The sequence below is a fragment of the Phacochoerus africanus genome, chromosome 14, assembly GCF_016906955.1.
Source record: "Phacochoerus africanus isolate WHEZ1 chromosome 14, ROS_Pafr_v1, whole genome shotgun sequence".
NCBI lineage: Eukaryota > Metazoa > Chordata > Mammalia > Artiodactyla > Suidae > Phacochoerus > Phacochoerus africanus.
This window is the reverse complement of record NC_062557.1, coordinates 24,053,295-24,079,979: the sequence shown is the minus strand read 5'-3', so window position 1 is coordinate 24,079,979 and position 26,685 is coordinate 24,053,295. Positions and strand designations below refer to the sequence as shown.

The following is a 26,685-nucleotide window of genomic DNA, read 5'->3' as shown; positions in this document are numbered from 1 at the left end:
ACAGCAATGCAACACCCGAGCTGCATCTGCAGTCTATACCACAGCTCATGGCAACGCAGGATCCTTAACCCACTGAATGAGGCCAGGGATCAAACCCGCCACCTCATGGTTCCTAGTCGGATTCATTTCCACTGCTGGAGATAAAAAATGAGAGAATAAATTAAGAAACAGGACGATGTGATTCTCAAAACAGGATATTGAACAGAGGTGAGAAATGAAAAGAATCCTCCAGATAACGATGAAGGGAAGTCCCTGGGTGGCAGATAACCTGGCTGCAGGCCTTTGGGAGTAATCAGTCAGGATTGGGGCCGGAGGACAGAAGGCCCCAGCAGGGACGTCTCCAAGAAATCAGGTGAAATGAATGGAGGGGAAAATTTACATTTCTGGTGATGGTAGGAGAGAATAAATTCATGATAAGGACATGGAAAACTAAGCCCCTCAAACTTTTCTGTTTTTAGTAATGATTGACTCTAGGGAAAAAAAAAAATGTTTTTAAAAACTGAAAGAGTTCCTGTAGCAGCTCAGCAGGATAAGAACCCGACATAGTGTCCATGAGATACAGATTCATTCCCTGGCCTTGCTCAGTGGGTTAAGGATCCGGCATTGCTACAGGCTGCGGTGTAAGTTGCAGGTGCAGCTTGGATCTGGCTGTGCTGCGTCTGTGTAGTAGGCCCACAGCTATAGCTCCGATTCAGCCCCTTGCTGGCAACCTCCATATACCATGGGTATGGCCCTAAAAAGACCAAAAAAAAAAAAAAAAATCTAAGCAAAAGGCTGTGAGTAAAAGTATATCTATACACACATTTTGTTTCTTTAGACTAAACATTTGGGAAAGATGGTCAAGTCGTAAACTCATGTCCTAACTAATTTGTGACTTTTGATTTACCCACAGTGTACACCCAGCCTCATCCCATTATAGAAGTTGTTATATATATTTGAATCCTGCATATGTTAGACTAACCTGTAACTCTTTCGTGCTGTGGCTTTCTTGAGTAATTTCTCTGTCGTTCTGGTTAGGTGGGGGGGAGGGCGGGCGGGGAGGGGAGGGGTGAGGAGGGGGGAGGGAGGGGGGGGAGGAGGGGAGGAGGGAGGAGAAGAGGGCGTAGGGGAGAGCGGAGCGGGAGAGGAGGGGAGTGGCGAGACGAGGAGAGAGGAGTGGAGGTCTAGAGCGAGGGAGCGCTCGCAGCGTGCGAGCGAGAGGGGGTCTAGCGATCGCTCTCTCATGTTCTTTCTATTTTCTCTAATATCAGTCTTGCTCTTCTCTCTCTCTCTCTCTCTCTCTCTCTCGTCTTTTTAGGGCCGCACCCATGGCATATGGAAGTTCCCAGGCTAGGGGGTCAAATCGGAGCTGAAGCTGCCGGCCTACGCCACAGCCACAGCAACAGCAACCCAGGATCTGAGCCACATCTGCAACCTACACCACAGCTCACTGCAACGCCAGATCCTTAATCCACTGAGCAAGGCCAGGGATCGAACCTACTTCCTCATGAATGTTAGTCAGATTCGTTTCCACTGAGCTACGATGGAAACTCCTGTAACACTTTATATTGTAAATTTTTTCCACTAGATTGTGAGCAAATAGAGGGCAGCCTTATTCTTTCCTCTGCACTTCTCGCAGACCTTCACTTTATTTTATTTAATTAATTTATTTATTTTTTGTCTTTTTGCCATTTCCTGGGCCACTCCCGAGGCATATGGAGGTTCCCAGGCTAGGGTTCGAATCGGAGCTGTAGCCACCGGCCTACGCCAGAGCCACAGCAACTCGGGATCTGAGCCATGTCTGCAACCTACACCACAGTTCACAGCAACACCAGATCCTTAACCCACTGAGCAAGGGCAGGGATCGAACCTGCAACCTCATGGTTCCTAGTCGGATTCGTTAACCACTGAGTCACGACGGGAACTCCCATTTTATTTTGGACCCACAGCATGTGGAAGCTCCTGGGCCAGGGATCGAACCTTCACCACAGCAGTGACCCAAGCCATCACAGTGACAACACTGGATCCTTGACCTGCTTTGCCATCTTTTTAAAAAATCTTAAGTCACCACAGAGACCACAGTTTGAGTTGATGTCCTCTTCGAATATTTATAGTGTTCAGTTGCTCACACAGCACTGTGCCATCTGCCTGCCCCATGCCGAGGCTGGTGTTTTTATTATTATCTCTTCTGCCCTCCCATTTGCAGAAGAAAACCTGAGTGGCAAAGAGAGCCTTGCCTAAGGGTGACAAGTCAGTGCTGGAGCCTCCAGCAGAATCCAGTGATGTGTTAAAAAAAACTTGTTTAAAAATTGTGGTTTAGGGGGAGTTCCCGTCGTGGCTCAGTGGTTAACAAATCACAACATGAGGTTGTGTGTTCGATCCCTGGCCTTGCTCAGTGGGTTAAGGATCCGGCGTTGCCATGAGCTGTGGTGTGGGTTGCAGACGCAGCTCAGATCCCGAGTTGCTGTGGCTGTGGTGTAGGCTGGCAGCTCCAATTCGACCCCTAGCCCGGGAACCTCCATATGCCGCAGGTATGGCCCTAGAAAAGACAAAAAAAAAGACAAAAAAAATTGTGGTTTAGGAGTTCCCAAGGTGGCACAGCTGAAATGAGTCTTACTAGGAACCATGAGGTTGCAGGTTCAATCCCTGGCCTCGATCAGTGGGTTAAGGATCCGGAGTTGCCATGAGCTGTGGTGTAATTCAAAGACACGGCTCGGATCTGGCATGGCTGTGGCTGCCCACAGGCTGGCAGCTATAGCTCCGATTCAACCCCTAGCCCAGGAACTTCCATACTCCGTGGGAGCGGCCCTAAAAAGCAAAAAAAAAAAAAAAAAGTTTTAAAAATTACCATCTTAACTATTTTAATTTTTTTTGCCTTTTAGGGACGCACCCACGGCACCAGGAGGTTCCCAGGCTAGGGGTCAAATTTGAGCTACAACTTCCGGCCTACACCACAGCCACAGCAATGCAGGATCCAAGCTGTGTCTGTGACCTACACCACAGCTCACGGCAACGCCAGATCCTTAACCCACTGAGCAAGGGCAGGGATTGAACCTGCAACCTCATGGATATTCCTTGGATTTGTTACCCACTGAGCCACGACAAGAACTCAGTGCCACTTTCTTAATAGAAGTAATGGTTCACCTCTCCTAAATGGCAATACGAAATAGTCTATAAAATATAAAGCCCTCACTCAGGGGAACTGATGGAAAGGTTGGACGTTTATGTCAGTTGAAATGTCCAGTGTGAGGTTCACGAAGCCTGGGGGTGAGCTCAGCTGTTTGGAGCAGCACCGCCGTTTATGGCCGTGGGTGTTTCTCAACTCCACACTGACTCCCCAAACCCCATGTCCCAGAAAAGAGCAGCATTCGGCCTCCTCCTCAAACCCACCGGAGCAGGACAGCTGACACATTCTTTCCTCTTCATTTCCTGCCAGAGCTTGTGTCCAGCATCTCAGAGGTCAGCTTTTGTAGAAGCCATCATCATTCCCCAAACACGAAACTCCTGAGTGCGTCCTCATGACCCCACTTAGCACCTGCCTCACATTTTAGGAAAAAATTCAACCCCTTTCCAAATCCGGGATGTTTTATTCTTTCAAAGGTTCTGGGAAGTAGGCACAACAAATCCTACAAAATTGACACCAAACCTGGGCTCCCACCCCCACCCCTCTCCTATCTGACCAGCACAGATGTACTATCAGAACTAAATGGTTCATTTTGGGCCATTTGCTCTCTGCCTGCACCATGTTACACTTTACCCCAGGACAGAAGGGCAGAGTTTTTGCAGGCATTTGATTTAGGCCCCATTAGCTGCTTCCCAGGTCTGGTCAAACAAACCTGACACAATTCTTCCCCAGAGGTCACCCGCACCACGCATGCTCCACAGTGCTGCACAGCAGCGGTGGCAGACTTGTACTTGGTCTTCAACTTATAATGATGCCTTTGCCATCTTTTTGAAAATTTAAATGTCAGCTTTTAAATATTATGATCTTTCACTAGTTCCCATTGTGGCTCAGCAGTTAACAAACCCATCTAGTATCCATGAGGATGTGGGTTCGATCCCTGGCCTTCCTCAGTGGGTTAAGGATCCAGCATTGCCGTGAGCTGTGGAGTAGGTCACAGACGCAGCTTGGATTCTTCATTGCAGTGGCTGTGGTGTAGGCCAGCTCCAATTGGACCCCTAGTCTGGGCATCTCCTTAAGCCATGGGTACGGCCCTAAAAAAAGACAAAAGACCAAAAAAAAAAAAGGCAGTGCTTATTAGTAATAATTATTTTATAATGTTAGTGATATTCCTATCATGCTTTATAACATGAAGACTTTTCACTCGTATTCTTCTCATTTTGTTTCCAGGTAACTTGGAGAATATTATCCTCATTACAGATTATTCCTCACTACAGATGAGGAAACTGATGACTCCCCAGGGTCCTGTAGCGAAAGTTTAGAATGATCAACATGTCCCAAGTCCCTCCATAGTCTGGGGCCTCGCCCACCTCTCCAGATCCCTCTTTTACCACTTTCCCAAGACCTCTCTTTGTTCCCACTATTCTGAATTTCTTCTGGTTCCTTATATAACTCAGCTTCTCTCCAGCCATAGGCCTTGCATCATACGTGCTGTTTCTTCTGCCCAGAGTGTTCTTTCCTGTCCTCTTTGCCCGGCCAGCAACCACTTATCTTTTGGGTCTCAGTTTGAGTCCGTTTCTTCCTGGGAGCATCTGCTGAACATTCAGGCTACAGCGAACTCCCTGGTAATAGCTTCTTACATCACCCTGCACTTGCCATTCCAAAGATTCATCCCCCTTCAAATTATTCAGTATTTCTTGATCCTGCTAGATTGTAAGCTCCATGGGGCAGAGACCAAATCTGCTTTAATCGATTCTGTAGTCTCAGTGCATATAATATACTTCTGTTCTGCAAGCATTTGTAACTGGTCTGCTATCTGGATTCCTTAGCCATGGAACGCATGCCTGAGAACCCTGCCTTCAACTCCAGGGCTGTGGAGCGTTTCTGTCAGGTTTCTTCTGATATTTCAATAACCAAGGTCCTTTGTTTAGGGACCACAATGCACCCCTCCTGTATCAAATAGCAGGTTGCAAAGTTAGAGCCCAGTGCCACTGGATTCTTTGGTAATGGCTAAAAAAGCTGGTGCCCTGCTCATCTCTTCTGTTGTTTCTGTGATGCTCACATACCAATGAGGATCTCTGCCCAGCATCCTTCTGGGGTGGTCAGAGATGGATCACAGATGACAGGGACATTAAGAGCTGCTCACACTCTTCCCATCCAGGTCTTTCCTTGGTTTGATGCACACCTGGGTCATTTATAGTTGGATGGCACGTTTGTTTTACTTGTTGGAAACAGCAAGGTATAGTTGCCAAATTAATGGTGCAAGGATAGCAGTGGAAGGAACATGAATGCTCAAGCTGGCACGGCAGGCGGTAAGCAGGGTCCAGTGGGAGCAGCTCCTGGCCTCCTTTCAATAACCGCAGAAGCTGGAGTCCCTGCAGGTTTTCAAGCCACTGCATCTTTCCTCACCAGAGCCTTTGTGAAATCCATCACCATATAACCTCCTTCAGTTCATGGTGGCACCCCATATTTGTGGCTAAATACCCAGGCAGTGGTATATAAGGTTGCAAATGTTAGTTCCCAATACGGTCCAGTTCATACCCCCAGTGAGGAAAGAACATTGAGTGAATTTCATTACATGAACCACTTAAACTAACTGAGCCCAAGAGCTGAAAGCCACATTCCTCAAATATGTGTATGCCACAAACCTGGCATTTAGCGACAGGCAGTTTAGCCTTCATGAATCAAAGAATCTACACAAGGAAGACATGCTCTCAAGGTATGCATTTGCCAGTTGTTTCTTTGTTCTCAAGTCATCTCTGGTGTTGAGTTCCATGACTTAGAGCATGACATCAGGGGTCCCAGGTCCGAGACTGGCACACTCAGCATCATAAGACAAAGGCTGAAAATGTGTGGCACCGTTTACAAAGGGGGACAGGCAGAGGGGCACAGTCTGTCTTCAATACCAAAATAATTAAACGCGGAGTTCCCATCGTGGCTCAGTGGTAAACCAACCCAACTAGTATCCATAAGGATGCGGTTTCGAGCCCTGGCCTTGCTCAGTGGGTTAAGGATCTGGTGTTGCTGTGAGCTGTGGTGTAGGTCACAGCCTCGGTCAGATCGTGCATTGCTGTGGCTGTGGCGTAGGCTGGCAGCTGCAGCTCTGATTCGACCCTTCGTCTGGTGTCGAATATGCCACAGGTGCGGCCCTAAAAAGACCAAAAAAAAAAATGCATAGGGTATTAAGAACATCTGGAAAAATATTATCTTTGGGAGGTGGGTTTATTAAGAAGGGATAGTCCTTTCTAGGGTGTTTTTTTTTTTTCCTTTAAAATTTGGAAATTGGGTATGTATTATGCTTGTGAACAAAATCAAAGTTTAAGGTGGATAGGGGTTAGTGATACAATGTTCTTAGATAAATAGCAGATCTTTACACTGGGGTCAGGAAAGAAAAGCAAAGACTGCAGCCGTTTTCCATCTTACACAAAAAGTACACTTGCATATACCAGATAAAGAACAGCGGTCGGTCAGCTCCGGTAACGAGCAGGATCTGTATCTGGGCTGCCCAGCAAGGCAGCCACTAGCCCTGTGTGGCTGCTGAGCGCTCGAAATGTGGCTAGGGCAGGAGAGGGACTTTTTCTTTTAATTTATACTTCAATAGCTGCATATGGCTAGTGGCGACTGTATCTGGACACACAGGTCTAGAACTTTCTATTTACAGGGAATAAACATGTCAGCAGGGGCAGGAAGAGAAGACCAGATTCAGTAGCCAAGAGAGCCTAAGCTAAGTCGTGTAACTGTCTCACCAAAAGAGAGTCTGCATCCTCCGGTATTGTTACAAGAATGAAGCGCGGCCAGGCCGACTAAACACGCATAGAGGTCACGCACCTCATCCTCCCGCACCCCTTCACATTCTCCTGGCTTTGAGTGCTCTGTTGATAGAAGAGAGAACTGACCTATCAGAAAAGCAGTCATCTCCCTTACCCTCATTCATCTCAAATAGTGTAAATGTGTTGTATTTTTTCTTGTAAACTGTTTCTCTCCATCTCTCCTTCATTATCTTGTGTTCTATGCCATCTTGAGACTTTGCCATGAAACCGTTAACCATTCGGTATACTGTTTTCTTCTTAATTTCTTTAGTGCGAGTCTAATAAGCATCAAGAAGAGTACATCCCTAAGACTAGAATATAGGCGTTCCCCTTGTGGCTCAGCGGTAACAACCCAGCTAGTATCCATGAGGACGTGGGTTCGATCCCTGGTCTCGCTCAGCGGGTTAAGGATCCGGCATTGCCGTGAGCTGCGGCGTAGGTCACAGACACAGCTTGGATCTGGTGTTGCTGTGGCTGTGGTGGAGGCTGGCAGCTGTGGCTCTGACAGGACCCCTAGCCTGGGAACTGCCATATGCTGTGGGTGTGGCCCTAGAAAAAGCAATAAAATAAAAATTTTAAAAACGTAGTAAATATAATATGAATAGATAATGAACCCCCTAATAAACTAGTGTGGATTACAATGCAGTGTAGGAGTTCCTGCTGTGGTGCAACTCGATTGAGTCTCTAGTGCTGGGACACAGGCTCAATCTCCAACCCAGCACGGTGAGTTAAGGATCAATGCCATGGAGTTCCCACCGTGGCTCAGTGGTTAACAAATCCAACTAGGAACCATGAGGTTGCGGGTTTGATCCCTGGCCTTGCTCAGTGGGTTAAGGATCCAGCGTTGCCGTGAGCTGTGGTGTAGGTTGCAGACACGGCTCGGATCCCATGTTGTTGTGGCTGTGGTGTAGGCCAGCAGCTACAGCTCCTATTGGATCCCTAGCCTGGGAACCTCCATATGCCGCAGGAGTGGCTCAAGAAAAGGCAAAAAGACCAAAAAAAAAAAAAAAAATTCTTGCTGAGAAAAAGATTGCTAACTCTACAAATGTGGCTCCAAGTCTAGGGCTTGTTTGGATAATACAGTTGACTCAATTTAAAGCAATAAAACCCTTCATGCACTCCTCCCACACCAAACTGCATGCTGCAGATATATATATATATATGTATGTATATTTATATATATATTTTTGGCCACATCCCAGGCATGAGGAATCCCAGGGCCAGCGATTTAACCAGTGCTGTAGCAGTGACCGAAACCACAGCACTGACAATGCCAAATTCTTAACTCACCGCACCACAAGAGAACTCCCAGAGACATACATTCTTTACAGAGGGGTTCCTTACTCTATGAAACTCATCCTTAGAAAATGCAGGAAAAGGACGAGTTCCCGTCGTGGCTCAGTGGTTAACGAAACCGACTAGGAACCATGAAGTTGCGGGTTTGATCCCTGCCCTTGCTCAGTGGGTTAAGTTTCTGGGCATTGCCGCGAGCTGTGGTGTAGGTCGAAGACGTGGCTCAGATCCCGAATTGCTGTGGCTGTGGGAAGGCTGGCGGCTCCAGCTCCCATTAGACCCCTAGCCTGGGAACCTCCACATACCAAGGGCGTGGCCCTAAAAAGACAAAAAAGAAAATGCAGGATAAGGAGTTCCCACTGTGGCACAATAGGATGCGTAGCATCTCTGGGGCACTGGGACACAGTTTCAATCCCCAGCCCAGCACAGAAGGCTAAGGATCCAACAATTCTGCCCTTGCAGTACATGTCACAACTGTGGCTTGGATCTGATCCCTGGCCTGGGAGCTCCATATGCCACAGGGTGGCTGAAGAAGGAAAAAAAAAAGCAATGTAAGAGTTCACCCATCACTGTCCACTGTTCATATCAACACATTTGTCTTTCTTTCCAACCTGATTTCACTAACATTTTTATTTAAAATTTGTTTTGTCTTTTTAGGACCACATCCAAGGCATAAGTTCCCAGGCTAGGGGTCAAATTGGAGCTGCAGCCGCTGGCCTGTGCCACAGCCACAGCAACGCCAGATCTGAGCCGAGTCTGCAACCTACACTGAAGCTCACCAGCAACGCTGGATCCTTAGCCCATGGAGTGGGGCCAGGGATCGAACCCACATCCTCATGGACACTAGCTGGGTTTGTTACTGCTGAACCACAATGGGAACGCCTCACTAAAAATTTTAACTGAGGAGTATTAGGGAAAAGGAAAATCATTACAGATCTTTAAAACTATTGTGTAGGTCCAGTGCGACAGTATGATCTTCTAGTTGGGGAGGCATACTAGCTGGGAGACAGAACAATTAACTTGCAGACTGGCAAGCTTGTGTTGCATCACTAGTACTGTTATCTGCTCTGTAACTACTTAATTTTTCTGAGCCTGCTTTCTCATCTGTGAAATGAGTGTAGTACTTACAATAGGGAACTGTTTTTTTATTTTATTATTTTTTAAATTTTTTGTCTTTTTTTTGCCTTTTCTAGGCATATGGAGGTTCCCAGGCTAGGGGTTGAATCAGAGCTGTAGCTGCCGGCCTACACCACAGCCTCAGCAACGCTGCATCCTTAACCCACTGAGCAAGGCCAGGGATCAAACCCTCAACCTCATGGTTCCTAGTCAGATTCGTCAACCACTGAGCCACACCAGGAGCTCCGTATAGGGAGCTATTTGGAAGACAGACAGTAAAACATCTGATGAGGAATAGGCTGGGTTAAGAATTTTATAGAACCAATGCGTCAGGACTATGGTGCCCAAATCAGTCACGGTATTAGCAGAAAACAGAGAATACCCTCAAACTGGGTAACTTGAGGGAGCTTTACTAAAGGAACTATTTACAGAGACATGGTGCAGAGTTCTGGGAAACCAACAAAGAATACTGGAGTTATCCAGAGCCAGGAGAGGAATGGTCCTTTCAGTCCCTGGCTCTGAAGGGGCGAAGAGAAGGAGCTAGAAGCTAGAGAGGGCTGCTTGATAGCAGTCAGTCTTTGGTAGAGGGACACAGTCAGCCTGTGTGAGCTGACAATTTAGAATACCCTGTTCCTCAGCCTTTTGATGTGATCAAACACAGCCTGAAGTCAGAGGGCGAAGGATCCTGTAACACAGTCCCCTGGGCTCAACACCTACTGGGGTGCAGAGCAGGGTGAAGAGTAGTTCAGAAGGGGAAACGAAAGATGCCCAGCACAACCTCTTCCCCAAGAGAAATAGAACAGCTGAACCATTTTACACAAAAACTTGCATGTATGCTGATACTAAAATAACGTCTAGAATTTTAAAGATTCTGATTACTTTAATTAAAGCAGAATTAGTTCCAGAGTTTTGGTGCCCTAAGCACAGCCTAGATAGTCTACAAGGCAGCCCAGAACACGGAACCTGGACAGGGAAGCCTTGATAAATGGACTGGTAGGCTCGAGTTAACTCGAGAGAATTAACTGGATGGAGAGAATTAACTCTAGAGAATGCTGTCTCTAAGGAGCTTGTAAGACACTTTTGAGACTCCAGAAAGAATTTAGAAGGAATCAGGATTTTTCTGGTTAGATACTATTCATTAGAATTCAGGAACTGGATTTTCCTAGGCTCAAGTCTTATGGTGGGGAGTTTCCTGGGGCACAGAGGGTTAAGGACTGGTGGTGTCACTGCTGTGGCTCAGGACACCGCTCTGGTGCAGGTTCAATCACTGGCCCAGAAGCTTTGAAGTGCAAAAAAAATAAAAAAGGTAGTAAAACTTCTTATAGTCCTACTGAAGAATAGGAAAGTTTTTAGTTGATTATCAGAGAGAATAAAATAAATCAGGACATCAGTTTTACATTGACATTTTTATTAACGCCAACTGTTTTTTAATTATTATTTTCTTAAAACAATAGCACAAAAATGTTTCATGGAAGCAGTCTCACAATCTGATGACCTTCTGAAATACAGTTAAGCCACACCAAATATGAATTCCTGTTAATAACACACAAAAATACTTTTTTTTTAAAGAAAAAGAAATGGGAAAAAAAAGTTTGAGAAAGAGGGAAAGGAATGAGATTTAGAGTTAAAACTCACTGGATTAGGTGGGTGAGGCTTGTTAATAGGATACACTGTGGAAGCAGAGTGGCACACACAGGCGTATAGTCTTTGTTGTTTTTTTTAGCCAGTTACCATTAATGTATAGGCCCTGACTTCTTACATGGCCAGAATGAACCAGAAGCCAATGTTGATACTGTCATAGAAGGGTTCAACAGTTGGCCTGTCAGACAACTAAAACAATTTTCAGCAGAGTTAAGTCAGAAAGGCCTGGCTGAAAGCCTTTCATTTCTATTGTCTCACCTATATGCATTTCAGGGTTCTTAAAAGTCATCTTAAAAAAAAAAAGAAAAAAATGTATATCAGTTTCTCTTATTTAATGTGGCTATAAAAGATGTTTCCTTATTATTCTTTATCTTTAAGAAGGACACCAGGGTGGGGGGATTGGGGATGGAACTAAAGGGAGGAAAAAACCCAGACCAGGATAAGTTTTTGTGTTTTTTTTTAACTTTTCTTTTTTGCCAAGGGGTCACATAGAAGGGAAGGCAAGGAGGAAAACTACAATCCGTGGTTCAGACTGAAGTTATACAGGAAAATATATCTTCCTGATCAATCCCCATGCCAAAACACACACACACACACACACGCACACACACGCACACGCACACAAAACCCCTCCTGGGATTATACACAGACTACGTTATACCAGCTATCAGTCTTTCATGTATAACCATTCCCAGCGATGGACCCTTGGCTTGTAGGCTGCTTGCAGAACCCACTTCACAAAAATCCTCTTCACCCAGAAGCCTCTAGTTTCCTTTTGGTAGGTTATAAAAACAGAACATCTGTCATTAACAGGAGAGTGTTAAATACTTTTAACCACTGACAAGGCTTCAGGAAGTTTCACAGTTTCGTTATGCTCTATTTTATTACTATCATATTTACATTTTCATTTTTTATTTTTTTGCTGAATTGCTGATTTTCCTTTTTTTAATAGAATTTTATTCTGGAGTGTGAGCAGGAATCAGTTAACTACATTCATTGTCCAACCCCCACTGGCTTGACAGAAGACTCCAAATTCTTGGCATGTAAATCAGCTGTTCGGTCGCTCCACCTTATCCCTGCACGAAGCAGCAGAGCCACAGTGGTGGCACGCTCCAGGTTCATGCTGTGGGTGGCGAGGCCTTTCGCTGAAGGAGGTACTGGTGGATGCTCTCAGCATCACGCTTTAGCCAAGCAGCATTCAGCAGGATATTTTCACAACACTGCTGGATGGTGCGCTCAGCTGAAGGAGCTGGGTGACTCTCGAAGAAAGCCTGGTATAAAACAACCCAGAATGTAGGATCACTTCTAGCAAGATTAAGAAGTTAATATCATAGGTCATGAAAAAATACCCACTGGTCTATAAAGGATTCATAAGCTTCATTCATGAGAATTTACCACTGCCACCCCTAGGCTGAAAGAAAAGCAGCTCCTAGAACCTGCCTAAAGGAATTCTCTCCCAAATATTATGTGCTTAAAAACCTAATCAAGAGTTTCCTTGTGGCTCAGTGGGTTTAGGGTTTGCCATTGTCACTACTGTAGTTTGAGCTGCTACTATGGTATAGTTTTCATCCCTGGCCCAGGAACTTCCATACGCCACGGCACCTCCCCACCCCTCAGAAGCTTAATTTAATACTCCACAGACTCAAGTTATTTGTACAATAAAACTACTCTAGATTTTACTGTAATTATGACAGTGCTTATTAACTAAAAGTTGAATAAACTATTTTCTAATGAAGTACACAGAAAACACTAACCAACAAAAGGACTGGTGGGGTCTTGCCTCTGAACTAGTCATCACAGGAGTTCCCGTCGTGGCGCAGTGGTTAACGAATCCAACTAGGAACCATGAGGTTGCGGGTTCGGTCCCTGGCCTTGCTCAGTGGGTTAACGATCTGGCGTTGCCGTGAGCTGTGGTGTAGGTTGCAGACGCGGCTCGGATCCCGCGTTGCTGTGGCTCTGGAGCTGTGCCGGTGGCTGCAGCTCCGATTCGACCCCTAGCCTGGGAACCTCCATATGCCTCGGGAGCGGCCCAAGAAATAGCAACAACAACAACAACAACAACAACAAAAAAATGAACTAGTCATCACAGGTGTGTAAGAGAGAATGACTAATTCACCAGATTAAATCTAGACCTTTTATAAATCACTAACTTTATTTACATGACAATGGCTCCTGTTCCAAGGCTCCTATCACAGCTGGGTTCTTAGAGCCTGAGTGAGATACAAGACTTCCTCTCATTCTATCTCAACAAATATCATCACTATTTTACATACGAGAAACCTAGGGATTATCCTTGACTCTTCCTTCTTCCTCCCCTAGACATGTTCACAACTCAAAGAAGCCACTCAGTAAATAGTGGTTGAATTAAAAGAATAACAAAATCTGGGGGGGGGGGGAAATGTGCCTGGGCTGTGGGATGGAAATCCTGTGAAATCAGATTGTTACGATCATTATACAACTACAGATGTGATAAATTCATTTGAGTAAAAAAAAAAAAAAAAAAGAATAACAAAATCAAGGCCCTGAGTCTTTTCCATTAGCCCATCTCCTAAGCTACTATACCTTTTTTTTGGGGGGGCCACACCCATAGCATATGGAGAGTCCCAGGCTAGGGGTCAAATCCGAGCTGTAGCTGCCAGCCTATGCCATAGCCCAGTAATGAGATCTGAGCTGTATCTGCAACCTACACCACAGCTCATGGCAGTGCTGGATCCTTAACCCACTGAGTGAGGCCAGGGGTCAAACCTGCATCCTCATGGATGTTAGTTGAGTTCTTAACCCACTGAGCCACAATGGGAACTCCTAGAGATTGAGTCTTTCTTTCAGTTTTTTCAAGATCCAAACTCTTATTTCTAACAATGGCTCATAAAGTGAACCAATCATCATAGCTCAGAATTTCCAAATTCACACCTGATAACCAACGCTCCTGCTTTCAAGAAGATGAGGGTGGAAGTGAAACTTAAAAAACAAAACAAAAAAAAACACAACTTCGCAATTAAATGCAATGAAAAGCTTAAGTTAAGACTTTTCTAATCAGTGTAGATTTGTCCCCCAAATGCTGAACTTTACCACTAAACTGATTTTTTTTTTTTTTTTGTCCTTTTAGGGCTGTACCCACGGCATATGGAGGTTCCCAGGCTAGGGGTCGAATCAGCGCTGTAGCCGCCGGCCTACCCCAGCCACGGGAACACCAGATCTGAGCTGCGTCTGTGGCCTATACCACAGATCACAGCAACGTCAGAATCTTAACCCACTGAGTAAGGCCAGTGGTCGAACCCATTTCCTCATGGATACTAGTCAGGTTCTTTAACTGCTGAGCCACAACAGGAACTCCCACTAAACTATTAATTTTGTGAAGGCTAAGAGGAGAGTCTCTACACAGTCACCTTGCCTTAATGTGCACACAAAAGACCCATGAAGGGTTTTTTGTTGTTGTTGTTATTTTAGGGCCACACCTGTGGCAGATGGAAGTTCCCAAGCTAGGGGTCCTACCGGAGCTGTAGCTGCTGGCCTACACCACAGATAAAGCAACTGCAAATCCTTAACCCACTGGGCAAGGCCAGGGATCGAACCTGCAACCTAATGGATACTAGTCAGATTCGTTACTGCTGAACCATAACAGGAACTGCTCCACGTTTTTTCAATCACACTTCAATGCCCTCAAAGATGATTCCAACTCTAAATTCTTCAGGCATTAAAGATACAACCTGTCTTTCTCCAAGTAAAAACACGGAGACACTAAAGTACAATATTACCTCGACACACTATGATTATAATTTGGTTAGTGTTTTTACTTACTAAATTGAAAAGTGAAAAGTAAGCAGCACTTTTCCTACCTTAACTTCTCCAGCCATCTTATCAACTGCAAATCCCTCAACTGATAGCTGAAAAAAAACAATGGTTTATAAATAGTAAGTACAACTAAGAGGCTAAGAACAAACTCATTTACCATAAAAATAAATCATTCCATTCTCTTCAGACTTCAGTTTATTCTAGAGGGTGCAGGATGAGTTAGAGAAACCCTTTAGTAAAACTAATAGCTACTTAAGGAAACTCTTAAAAAGCAAAGACCATAATCTACAGGTCTAGTGAATCATGGGTGTCTTAATAATATCCCTGATAAGCTACTCAGAACAAAAATTTCCTCCTACCTTTATTAGTCTGGATATTAAGAATCCACCCTGGTATCGATTATAAAGCTCTTCCCAGTTGTCCTTTATGAACTTCCAAGCAGCCTTCCTTCCATGCTTGCTGCCTCCAGCCACTCCACCAATTACTGAGACAGTATCCTGCGGACGTACCTCTTCCTAAAAAAGAGAACTAAAAGTCTACCATATCCAGAACATCTTCTGGTGCCAGAAAGGGCAAATGCTGTTGAAGTACCCAGGTAATCTCACAGAAGACATTCATTGTTTTAGGAGTAACTGGTACCAGAAGCTTCTAACAAAGAGGAGAATGTTTAAAGATCAGCCAAATTGAGAAAAAAGCACTTGGGATGGGTACAAATAGGCTACTCAACAGTCACTTGCTCTGGGGTAAAGAAAGGAAGAGATGGAAAATAAGCACAGGGATGTGTCAGCTTTCCAGTTTATTTCCTCTCCCAGTTGGAAAGTCTCACCACTAGAGGGAAAGAAATATAGTGGTTAGTAACAAAAGCTCATTTCAGTTTTCCAAGAAAGAGGAAGTCATTTTTTTTTTGTTTTTTTTGTAGGGTTGCACCTGTGGCATATGGAGGTTCCCAGGCTAGGGGTCGAATTGGAGCTGCAGCCTACGCCACAGCTATGCTGGATCTGAGCTGCGTCTGCAACCTACACCACAGCTCATGGCAGTGCCGGATCCTTAACCCAATGTGCGAGGCCAGGGATTGAACCTGTGTCCTCATGGATACTAGTCAGATTTGTTTCCGCTGAGCCACAACGGGAACTCCAAGAAGAAGTCTTTAGTGTAGGGTTAAGGCAGATCAAGAATACTTGCTACAGATCAGTGGGTAACAATTCCCTCTAAAAGCGGTTTTCATTATAACTTACCGAAAGTGCAAACGTGAGGACTTTTTGAATCAACTCAGGTGAAAGAGTAGCCCCAAGGACTCTTTCAATTCGGTTTTTCTCTTCCTGCATGTCTGCTTGTTTGTGAAGCTATAGTAAAAAAACAAAGATAGAGACAGTTAACTCTCCCCCCTGGAAGTTATGTGTATATGACCCAATTAGGTGAAATTTTGCTCTATATTCTCTTGGCTAAGATTGCAGGATAAGAAATTAACAAAATAATACTTTTCAAGATGTATGGGCACTAAACTTGTCATGTGCCACAGCTTATCAGTTCTGAGCAGTTAAACATTAAGATCTAAAGGGTAAACCTGTCATGACCAAACTGTTTACTAACTGATATCTGACTAGTGTTCTATATTAGATGAATGAAATAATCATTACCAATACCACTGAAAATCATTAATTCAATTTACAGCAGTAAAAAATACATAAGATGATGATTAAAGGTAACATTTTAGGGAGTTCTCTGGCAGTCTAGTGGTTAGTGCGTGGCTTGGGTTCAATCCCTGGTCTGGGAATGGAGATCTGACATCAAACCAAAAAAAAAAGTAACATTTTAAGAATACTTGATGACACAAACATGGTCTTGATTTTTAAGTGAAAGAAGAGAGACAAAGTAAAGTGGCTAAATTTTAAAAAATTTAATGTGAAGGGGGAAAGAAAGTGAAAACATAAAAATGTAATCATTAATAATTGTCTCTGGGAGTTTCCTGGTGGCCCAATGGTTAAAGATCCAGCATTGTCACTGCTGTGGCTCTGGTTCAATCTCTAGCCTAGAAACTTCCAAATGCTACAGGTGTGGCAAAACAACAACAACAACAACAAAACAATGGTCTCTGATCAGTGGCATTTATGCATCATCCCCCCAGCCTTTTTTTTTTTTTTTTTTTGCTTTTTAGGGCCGCACCGTGGCATATGGAGGTTCCCAGGCTAAGGGTCCAATCGGAGCTACAGCTTCAACCTACACCACAGCCACAGCAACGCAGGATCCGACCCTGGTCTGCAACCTACACCACAGTTCATGGCAAAATGGGATCCTTAACCCACTGAGTGAGGCCAGGGATGGAAGCGGCAACCACACGATTCCTAGTCATATTCACTTCTGCTGTGCCACAATGGGAACCGCCATCATCACATTTTTTTAACTGCAAAAGCAGCAAATGCTGAACGCAGAATATTAAAAAAAAAACAGAAAAAATTATTATCTACACATCATCAAATCAGAAAAGATTGTTTATACATGCTATATTTATGACTTTTTATTTTTTTTATTTTTTCAGCCACACTGGCAGCATATGGAAGTTCCTAGGCCAGGGATCTAATCTAAGCCACAGCTGTGGCAATGCCAGATCCTTAACCCTCTGCACTAGGCTAGGGATTGAACTGGCGCCACCAAAGACAAGTTGGATCATTAACCTACTGCATCAAAGAGGGAACTCTGTGACCTTTTTAAAATTATAAGGTAAGTTTTATTTTCTACTTTATACTTTTCTAGTCTCCAAATCTTCCACAGTGAGTATACAAAATCTTTTCCCCTACTTAGAAACAAATTATTATAGACTTATTTTAACTAGAGCTATAAATGTACATGAGATATTGCTCTAAGACAACAATTTATAGACTCTCTTGATCTTTTTTCCCCTCTGAAGATTTAACACTGACCAGTGTCTGGAGACCCCATCACAGCTCCCAGTTTCCTCTTCCTTTCCTTTGGACTTTGGAGCCGCAGTGTAGTAAAATAGGAGAACTGGGTTCTAGTCCCAGTTTTGCCTCTAACTAGCTGTGTGATCTTGACTAAGTCCTTAACCTCTCCAGGTCTCAGTTTTCCCATCTGTAAAATGATCGGGGTGGACAGATGATTTCTCAGGTCCTTTTCAGCTCTAAAACTCAAGGTCTGAACTCTGGCTTTTGGTTAGCATTCCCCACCCGACTCCCAGGAAAACCTGTTAGACTAGGCCACTAGATGGCAACATAACACCACATGTCAAATATACTTTGCATTAAAGTTATTTATTTATCCTGCTTCGTTATTCCCAAATTACTAACAGAAAAAAATCCTACTCATCTCTGATCAAGTGGTTTCTTGGAGAACCCTGATTCTGCCTTCATTAGAGCGCTTCCCATAGTAAAGTTGAATTATTGTGAGCTCCCTTGTGTTAAATAGATGCAAACTCTTATTAAAGCAACATATTGGTATAAATTCTTAAAAGTATGCCATGACATGAAAATGTCAAGGTGTATGTCATGAAATTTTCAGAACCCCAATTTTTCCCATACCTTTATGGAACAGACAAATAAATACCAAGTATCTCATTTCATATGCAAAGAAATAAATGATTTATAGGGCATAGGTTCAGAGACTATCAAGAATGAGAAGGGACCTTAATGTCATTTAGTTGAAAGGTAAACCCAAAGTGTAATTTTTATGTCATTAGAAAGGAAACTCTTACACAAGATATGTAGTTGAAGCAGTACATTTTGAGATGCAATTTCTTAAAGTTTATATTTATTAAAACATTCTAATTATGTAAATACTAGAAATTAGACTGCAATTCTGATCCACTTGGGATCAGAAAAGCATTCTGATTACAAGGAAGTATTAAAGCTCATCCCATTTCTATCCTGTTTGTCTCCGTAAGTGTGGGTATTTTACTTAATTAATTTATTTATTGGCCAGGCTTGCAGCATGTGGAAGTTCCCAGGCCAAGGATTCAAATCCCATCCACAGCTTCAACCTATGCCGCCAATCCTTAACCTGCTACATCACAGTAGGAACTATTTTATTTTATTTTTTGGCTTTGTCCACAGCATGCAGAAGTTCCCATGCCACAGATCAAACCCTCGCCACATCAAACCCACGGATCAAATCCAGTGACAATGCTGGATCCTTAATCTGCTAAGCCACCAAGGAACTCCTCGTTCCAAACATTCTTTTTTTTTTTTTTCTTTGCTTCTTAGGACTGCATCTGTGGCATATGGAGGTTCCCAGGCTAAGGATTGAATCAGAGCTGCAGCTACTGGCCTATACCACAGCCACAGCAACACCAGATCCGAGCCATATCTGCATCCTACACCACAGCTCACAGCACGGCCAGATCCTTAACCCACTGAGCGAGGCCAGGGATTGAACCTGCATCCTCCTGGATACTAGTCGGGTTTGCTACCACTAAGCCATGATGGGAACTCCCAAACATTCTAATGGGGGCTCAAGAGGTTAAGTGCTGTGGCATGAGTTCAATCTCTGGCCCAAGAATTTCTACATGAGCCACCAGGTAACTCCTGTGTGTGGATTTTTTAATGAATGGGCTTTTTAGGTCTGACAGATGATTTAGGTATTTAAGCACATTTTGCACATTTTATTTGATGGTGATAAGTAGAATCAGCTCCCTCGCCTCTAATGCAACCAGATGTTACTATTTCAAGTTATTTCTTAGACTAATAACTACATGGACTGGGACTGGAGGCAGGACCTGTTCCACATTATTAGGACTTTCAAACAGATCACTGCCGCAGTTGTCTTATGGTGCAATGGGTTAAAGATCTGGTGTTGTCGTCACTGCTATGGCTTGGGTTTGATCCCTGGCACAGGAACTTCTACATGCCATGGGCGTGGCAAAAAAAAAAAAAGAAACACCCCCAAAAAACAAAACAAAAAAACAGATCACTGCTATTATAAGGACATGGAAAACTGTACCTGTATTTTTTCTTAGCCAGAGTTTTATTATATGCCAACCACCCTGAGAAACTATAGAGGCTGTGAAGGCAAGTGAATTAATTTCCTGTCCATTCATAAGAGGCATAGAGACAAACCATTTAAAATGGCAAAAAAAAAAAAAAAAAAAATGGGCAGACCCCAGTTAAGTTTGCACTAAAGGGAATTTTTTTTTTTTGCTTTTTAGGGCAGCACCTGCAGTATATGGACGTTCCCAGGCTAGGGGTCCAACTGGAGCTGTAGCTGCCCCCCTAAGTCACAGCCACAGCAACACTAGATCTGAGCTGTGTCTGTGACCTACACCACAGCTCACCACAACACCAGATCCTTAACCCACTGAGAGGCCAGGGACTGAACCTACACCCTCATGGATACTAGTCTGGGTTCTTACCACTGAGCCACAATGGGAACTCCTTGAAGGGAAAATTTTTAAGAACCTGACGTTTAATTAAAATGAACATTTCAGTATTAAGATTTAAGATGCATAAATCTGTGAGTAAAAAAAAGAAGTGGGAGTGCCCATCATGGCTCATTAGGAATCCAACTAGTATCCATGAGGACTGAGGTTTGATCCCTGGCCTCGCTCAGTGGGTTAAGGATCCAGCGCTGCCGTGAGCTATGGTGTAGGTCACAGACTGGGCTTGGATCTGGCACTGCTGTGGCTGTAAGTGCAGGCTGGCAGCTATAGCTCTGGTTCAACCCCTAGCCTGGAAACTTCCATATGCTGTGGATATACCCCTAAAAAGACAAAAAAAAAAAAAGTGAAGAAATTAGATGACTTTTAGCATTTGCACTGGTAGTACACATGAACAAACATACATTTCTCCTATAGTTTCCTAATATTTGTATGTGTGCAATATGCATATCTGCACATATTTTTGCTAGGACTCTTTTTTTAACCACTTCAGCTTATACTTCCTGTGTCAATCCAAGTTCAAAAGCAGAAAATGGGAGCTCTTTCCTAATTTACTTACCTTCAGCATAATATCTAAGGTAGTGCCATCACCGTGCTTCAAAACAGTGAGATAGACCTACAAGAGAATACAGGAACAAAAAAGGAGGCATCTGATTAAATGAACCTTTTTCCAAATAGCACCTCCCCCACTTTTTATTTTTTAATTTTTTTTTTGTCTTTTTGCCATTTCTTGGGCCGCTCCCGCGGCATATGGAAGTTCCCAGGCTAGGGGTCTAATCGGAGCTGTAGCCACTGGCCTACGCCAGAGCCACAGCAACGCGGGATCCGAGCCGCGTCTGCAACCTACACCACAGCTCACGGCAGCGCCGGATCGTTAACCCACTGAGCAAGGGCAGGGACCAAACCCGCAACCTCATGGTTCCTAGTCAGATTCGTTAACCACTGCGCCACGACGGGAACTCCTCCCCCCTCTTTTTTAAAGGATCCAGTGTTATCACTGCTGTGGCAAGGCTGGGAACTGCCTCATGCTACAAGTACAACCGAAAATAAAATAAAAATTTTTAAAAATTAAAAACAAATATGTAAATTCAAAGAACTGTTGTGGATGTTACATACAAATTGTGGCAAGGATCTAGGAGCCCACAGGAAGAAAGGTATATGGCAGGTCGTTAAAGTAACAGGGGAGAACACCAGTCTCTGAAGAGAATGTGTACTGCTAATCAGTCACCTTCTGTAACCTAATGTGGACTAGGAAACTTTAATTAATTTTTATTTTTATCTTTTTTTGCTTTTTAGGGCTGCACCTGTGGCATATGGAGGTTCCCAGGGTAGGGGTTGAATCGGAGATACTGCTGCCGGCCTACACCCCAGCCACAGCAACACAAGATCCAAGACGTGTCTGTGACCTACACCACAGCTCATGACAATGCCGGATCCTCAACCCACTGAGCGAGGCCAGGGATCGAACTTGCAACCTCATGGTTCCTAATCAGATTTGTTTCCACTGTGCCACAATGGGAACTCCTGGACTAAGAAACTTTAAGCAAATGAGAAGCCAGCTACAGACCGCCTAAATGACATATATTAAAATAGAGTCAGAAATAATTTGTGGGTCAGTACTTAGGTCATTTTTGGTTTACTATTAAATACTTTCCAGGAGTTCCCGTCGTGGTGCAGTGGTTAACGAATCCGACTAGGAACCATGAGGTTGTGGGTTCGGTCCCTGCCCTTGCTCAGTGGGTTAACGATCCGGCTTTGCTGTGAGCTGTGGTGTAGGTTGCAGACGCGGCTCGGATCCCGCGTTGCTGTGGCTCTGGCGTAGGCCAGTGGCTACAGCTCCGATTGGACCCCTAGCCTGGGAACCTCCATATGCCGCAGGAGCGGCCCAAAGAAAGAGCAAAAAGACCCCCCCCCAAAAAAAACAAAAAAAAACCATTCCACACTACACAGAATGATATAGTTACCTAGAAATCAAAGTATTTTATTGTGAAAACCTACCGGACTCCTCAGATCAGCAGAGAGAATCTGTTTCCCTTCCACGTGGTCCTTAAACCGACGACGGGCTTCTTCTAATGTTGCCTTATGCCCTGCTTTTCCTAGTTTGCCCAGAACCAAACCCCTCAGGAGTGCATCTAGATGACCTGATGGAGAAGTAGAAGAAATACAGAACTACTTAAAAAGCTTATTTTTACAAACATACCACTTAGGTATTTTATAATTGTGTTATACCATGTCGAAAATCTTGAACAAACAAAATCAATTACTTTGGCACTTGAGAGAACACTTGATTTAGATTTATCAAATCATAAGAATTAGATGAATTGGTTAACAGACTATACAGGCAAATATGCTGATTCTGTCTATAGTTACAATGCCAACTAACTGGACTTACTTAAATGCTCACTCCATCTGGGTAATTACACTAATAAGAATTATATGTGAAAGGAAAAGGCTTACTGGATGATGCAGTTTTGACCCAAGATTCAGATGAAAGGTCACATAAAGAACTCGTATGCTGGGTACACTAAACTGAAATCTTAGATTTTTAAAATCAAAATCTGATGGATTCTCCAAAATATGTAAATATCCAATAAGCACATGAAACCACTTTCACTGGCCACTAAGGAAATGCGAATCAAAACCACAATGAGATACCACTCCACACCCATTAGGATAGCTAGAATAAAGAAGGCAACAACGGGAGTTCCCATATGGCACAGCAGAAACAAATCTGACTAGTATCCCTGCAGATGCGGGTTCAATCCCTGGCCTCGCTCAGTGGGCTGGGTGGGGATCCAGTGTTGCCGTGAGCTGTGGCTATGGTTTAAGGCCAGCAGCTGTAGCATGATTTGACCCCTAGACTGGGAACTTTCATATGCCACGGTGCAGCCCTGGAAAAAAAAAAAAGGGTAATAACAAGGGTTGGCAAGGATGGGGAGAAATTAGAACCCTCGTACATTATACATGGCTGGTAGGAATGCAAAATGCAGCGGCCACTCTGAAAAATAGTCCAGCAATTCCTCAAAAGGTTAAAAAGAGTTACCATATGACTCAGCAATTCCATAACCAAGAGAAATAAAAGAATATATCTGCACAAAAACCTGTATATACAAATGTTCAGCACAGTATCCATAACAGTCAAAAATAATAACCCAAACATATATAAAGTTATGAAATAATCCAAACATATATAAAGTTATGAGTGAAAAAAGAAAATGTGATATATCCGTACAATAAGTGGAACATTACTTGGCTATAAAAAGGAATAAGATACTGATATATGCTGCAACATGGATGAACTTTGAAAACATATTAAGTGAAAGACGCCAAATACAAAAGGTCACATAAGTGTATGATTCCATTTATATGACATGTCCAGAACACGAAAATCCATGAGACAGAAAGCAGATCAGTGACTGCCTAGGACTGGGTTGCCAGGGAACAGAGTGACTGCCAATGTGTATGGAGTTTCTTTTGAGGGTAAAGAACTTTGTCTGGAATTAGAAAGTGCTGATGGTTGTGCAACATTGTGAAAAAAGACTGAATTGTATACTTTAAAAGGGTTCATTTTATGGCATACTGATTATATCTCAAAAAAGAAAGAGTTAACACTAACAAACGGATGGATTGCAACAATGGACAGATAAACTATGGTATATTCATACAACGAAATACCAGTCAGCAATAAAAAGTAACAAACAACTTGGATATATATCTAGAACATTATACTGAGTGAGAGAAGCCAGATATAAGAATAGAATATATATTATGATTCCATTTATATAAAGTTCTAGAAGAAACCATATTAATCTAGGGTGAAAGGAGTCAGTACAGTGTTTGCCTTGGGGGATGGGAGGGTAGGGGGTAGAGTGGCAGGGACTGACAGTGAAGAGGGAGGCCTGAAGCAACCTGTCACGATAAGAATGTTATATGCATTTATCAAGTCACTGAACTGAACATGTATACTTTGCTATATTTAAATTATTAACTCAATAAAATATAAGTTTAAGGGGGAGTTGCCTGTCATGGCTCAGCAGAAACAAATCTAACTAGTATCCATGAGGATGCTGGTTTGATCCCTGGCCTCGCTCAGTGGGTTAAGGATCTGACGTTGCTATGAGCTGTGGTATAGGTTGCAGATGCGGCTTGGATCCGGTGTTGCCATGGCTGTGGCATAGGCTGGCAGTTGCAGCTCCAATTCAACCCCTGGGAACTTCCATATGCCATGGCTGCAGCCCTCAAAGGACCGGGGGTGGGGAGTAAGAACTAATTTATAATGCTGGTTCTGATTTGCTATGTTGTTATACACAATATTTTTATTATTTTGCTAGGTTTGATTCTTCCACCTGTAAAGCTGGGAAACAAAAGACATTCTATTTCATAAAGTTGTTTTTGAGCCCCTGAAGTTTCCTATATTATCATCATGAAAGAAAAGTGCAACATCTACCAATTTACCTGCATTTGTGTTCATATACTTCCTGTCTTGTTCTTACAGATCTGCTGTGCTCCTGCCTAAAGCCGATTTCCCCAATGCGTACAAAAGATCCCAACTCCTCCTGATTATTCAGCCATCACTCCTGCAATTACTTCTCCTCTCACATCATGAATTTTTATTATTACTGCATCATTTTCATCAGCACAAAAACATCTCCCACCTTGGGAAGTTCCTGTTGTGGCTCAGAAGGTTACGAACCTCACTAGGATGTGGGTTTGATCCCCAGGCTCGCTAAATGGGTTAAAGGATCTGGCGTTGCCTTGAGCTATGGTGTAGCTCACAAATGAGGCTCAGATCTGGTGTTGCTGTGTCCATGGCCAGCAGCTGCAGTACCGATCCGACCCCTAGCCTGGGAACGTCCATATGCTGCTGGTTCAGCCCTAAAAAGACAAAATCTCCCACCTAAAAATAAAAATAAAAAAAGCCTCCTTGAGGCTTCCTTCTAGACTTTTTATCTGATCTTCCCTTTTATCTGATCCTCTTTTGTGTGTGTGTGTGTGTGTCTTTTTAGGGCTGCACTCATGCATATGGAAGTTCCCAGGCTAGGGGACGAATTGGAGCTGCAGCTGCTGGCCTACACCACAGCCACAGCAAGGCAAGATCTGAGCCATGTCTGCGACCTACACCAAAGCTCACAGCAACACCAGATCCTTAACCCACTAAGCAAGGCCAGGGATCAAACCTGAGTTGTCATGGATGCTAGACAGATTTGTTTCCACTGTGCCACCATGGGAATTCCCTGATCCTCTTTTTAGCAAAACTTCTTTAAAAAGTTGTCTAAATAAAAAGCTAAAAAATAAAAATAATAATCTTCATCCTCCCCACCTCCAAAAAAAAGTTGTCTCAGTCTCCATCTCCTTTTCCTGTCCTCCCATTCTGGAGAACCCACTGTTCTCCACGCCACCACAGAATTTGGCAGATGTAATCATCAGTTCACCATTCTGCCTGCCCTAGAGCAGCATATGTCATGGCTGACCTCCTCTCCTTCTCAACTGCTCCTGCTGCTGCTTCTTTTTTTGGCCGCGCCATGGCATGCAGAAGTTCCCAAGCCAGAGGTTGAACCTGCACAGCAGTGACAATACCAGATCCTAGGTGGCCGCCAGGCAACTCCCTCCACTGCTTCTTTAAGGCTTCCGGGACATATCTCCCTCCTGACTCTCCTACCTGTCAATCTCCCTTGCTGATTCCTCCTCTAAATCCTGGACTACTGTAGGACCCCTACCTCATACTTCTTTTCTCCACCTACACACAAGCCCTAGGTGATCTTATCCAATCTAAGGCTGTAAATACCATCTATACACTAAATGTATTTATTCAGCCTGGACCTCTAGGCACAGTACTCTCTCCACTTGGATGTCTGAAAGTACCTCAAATTTAACATGTCCCAAACCAAACTCCTGATCCGCTTTTGTACCCAAACCTGTTTCCACTGCAGTCTCCCCCATCCCTGTAATATGGTAACTTCACTCTCTCAGTTCTTCTGGCCAGAATTTGATGACTCCCCTCTTTCTCTCCACCACACAGGCTACCACCAAATATTTTCAGTTCTACCTTAAAACATACCCAGAATTGACTACCTACCAGTGCTAACTGTAACCAGTACCTAACTGGATTACTGAAACAGCCTTCTAACTTGTTTCCCTGCTTCCTCTTTTTGCCTCCCCTGCTACTGTCTGTTTCTCACACAGCTGAGTAAATCTAGTCATGTTTCCCTGCTTCAAACTCTCAAATATGAGTTTCTCATATTCCTAAACATGAAAGTCTCATGGGCCCTGTAGGATCTAATCTGCTCCCACCTTCCTTTCTCCCTCACTTAGTTACTCTGTCCTGACTTTACCAGCCTTGTTATTCTTTGAACATCCAAACATACCTCTGCCTCAGGTCTTTTGTACTTGTTTCCTGTTTGGACCATTTCTACTAGGTGTCCTCCTATCTTTCTTCAGGTCTCGCTTATGCCCAAATATCACCTGACTAGTCTTCCTGTCCACTCTCTATAAAATAGTGGCTTACTATTCGTTCTACTCCTAACAACGTAACTTTATTTTTCTTCATGATA

General features: G+C 43.7%; 1 protein-coding gene across 1 annotated transcript in view; it reads right to left on the bottom strand.

Annotated features, from left to right (window-relative positions):
- Positions 1–11,399: 11,399 nt before the first annotated feature.
- NPEPPS (aminopeptidase puromycin sensitive) overlaps positions 11,400–26,685 on the bottom strand; it is an 85,684-nt gene continuing 70,398 nt past the window's right edge. Inside the window, exons 18-23 of the mRNA XM_047756922.1 lie at positions 22,133–22,275; positions 20,694–20,750; positions 15,987–16,094; positions 15,111–15,266; positions 14,796–14,843; positions 11,400–12,230 (exon numbers count right to left, since the gene is read on the bottom strand). Coding sequence (XP_047612878.1) covers positions 12,078–12,230; positions 14,796–14,843; positions 15,111–15,266; positions 15,987–16,094; positions 20,694–20,750; positions 22,133–22,275 — 665 coding nt within the window. The 3' untranslated portion in view covers positions 11,400–12,077. The remainder of the gene's footprint in view (positions 12,231–14,795; positions 14,844–15,110; positions 15,267–15,986; positions 16,095–20,693; positions 20,751–22,132; positions 22,276–26,685) is intronic.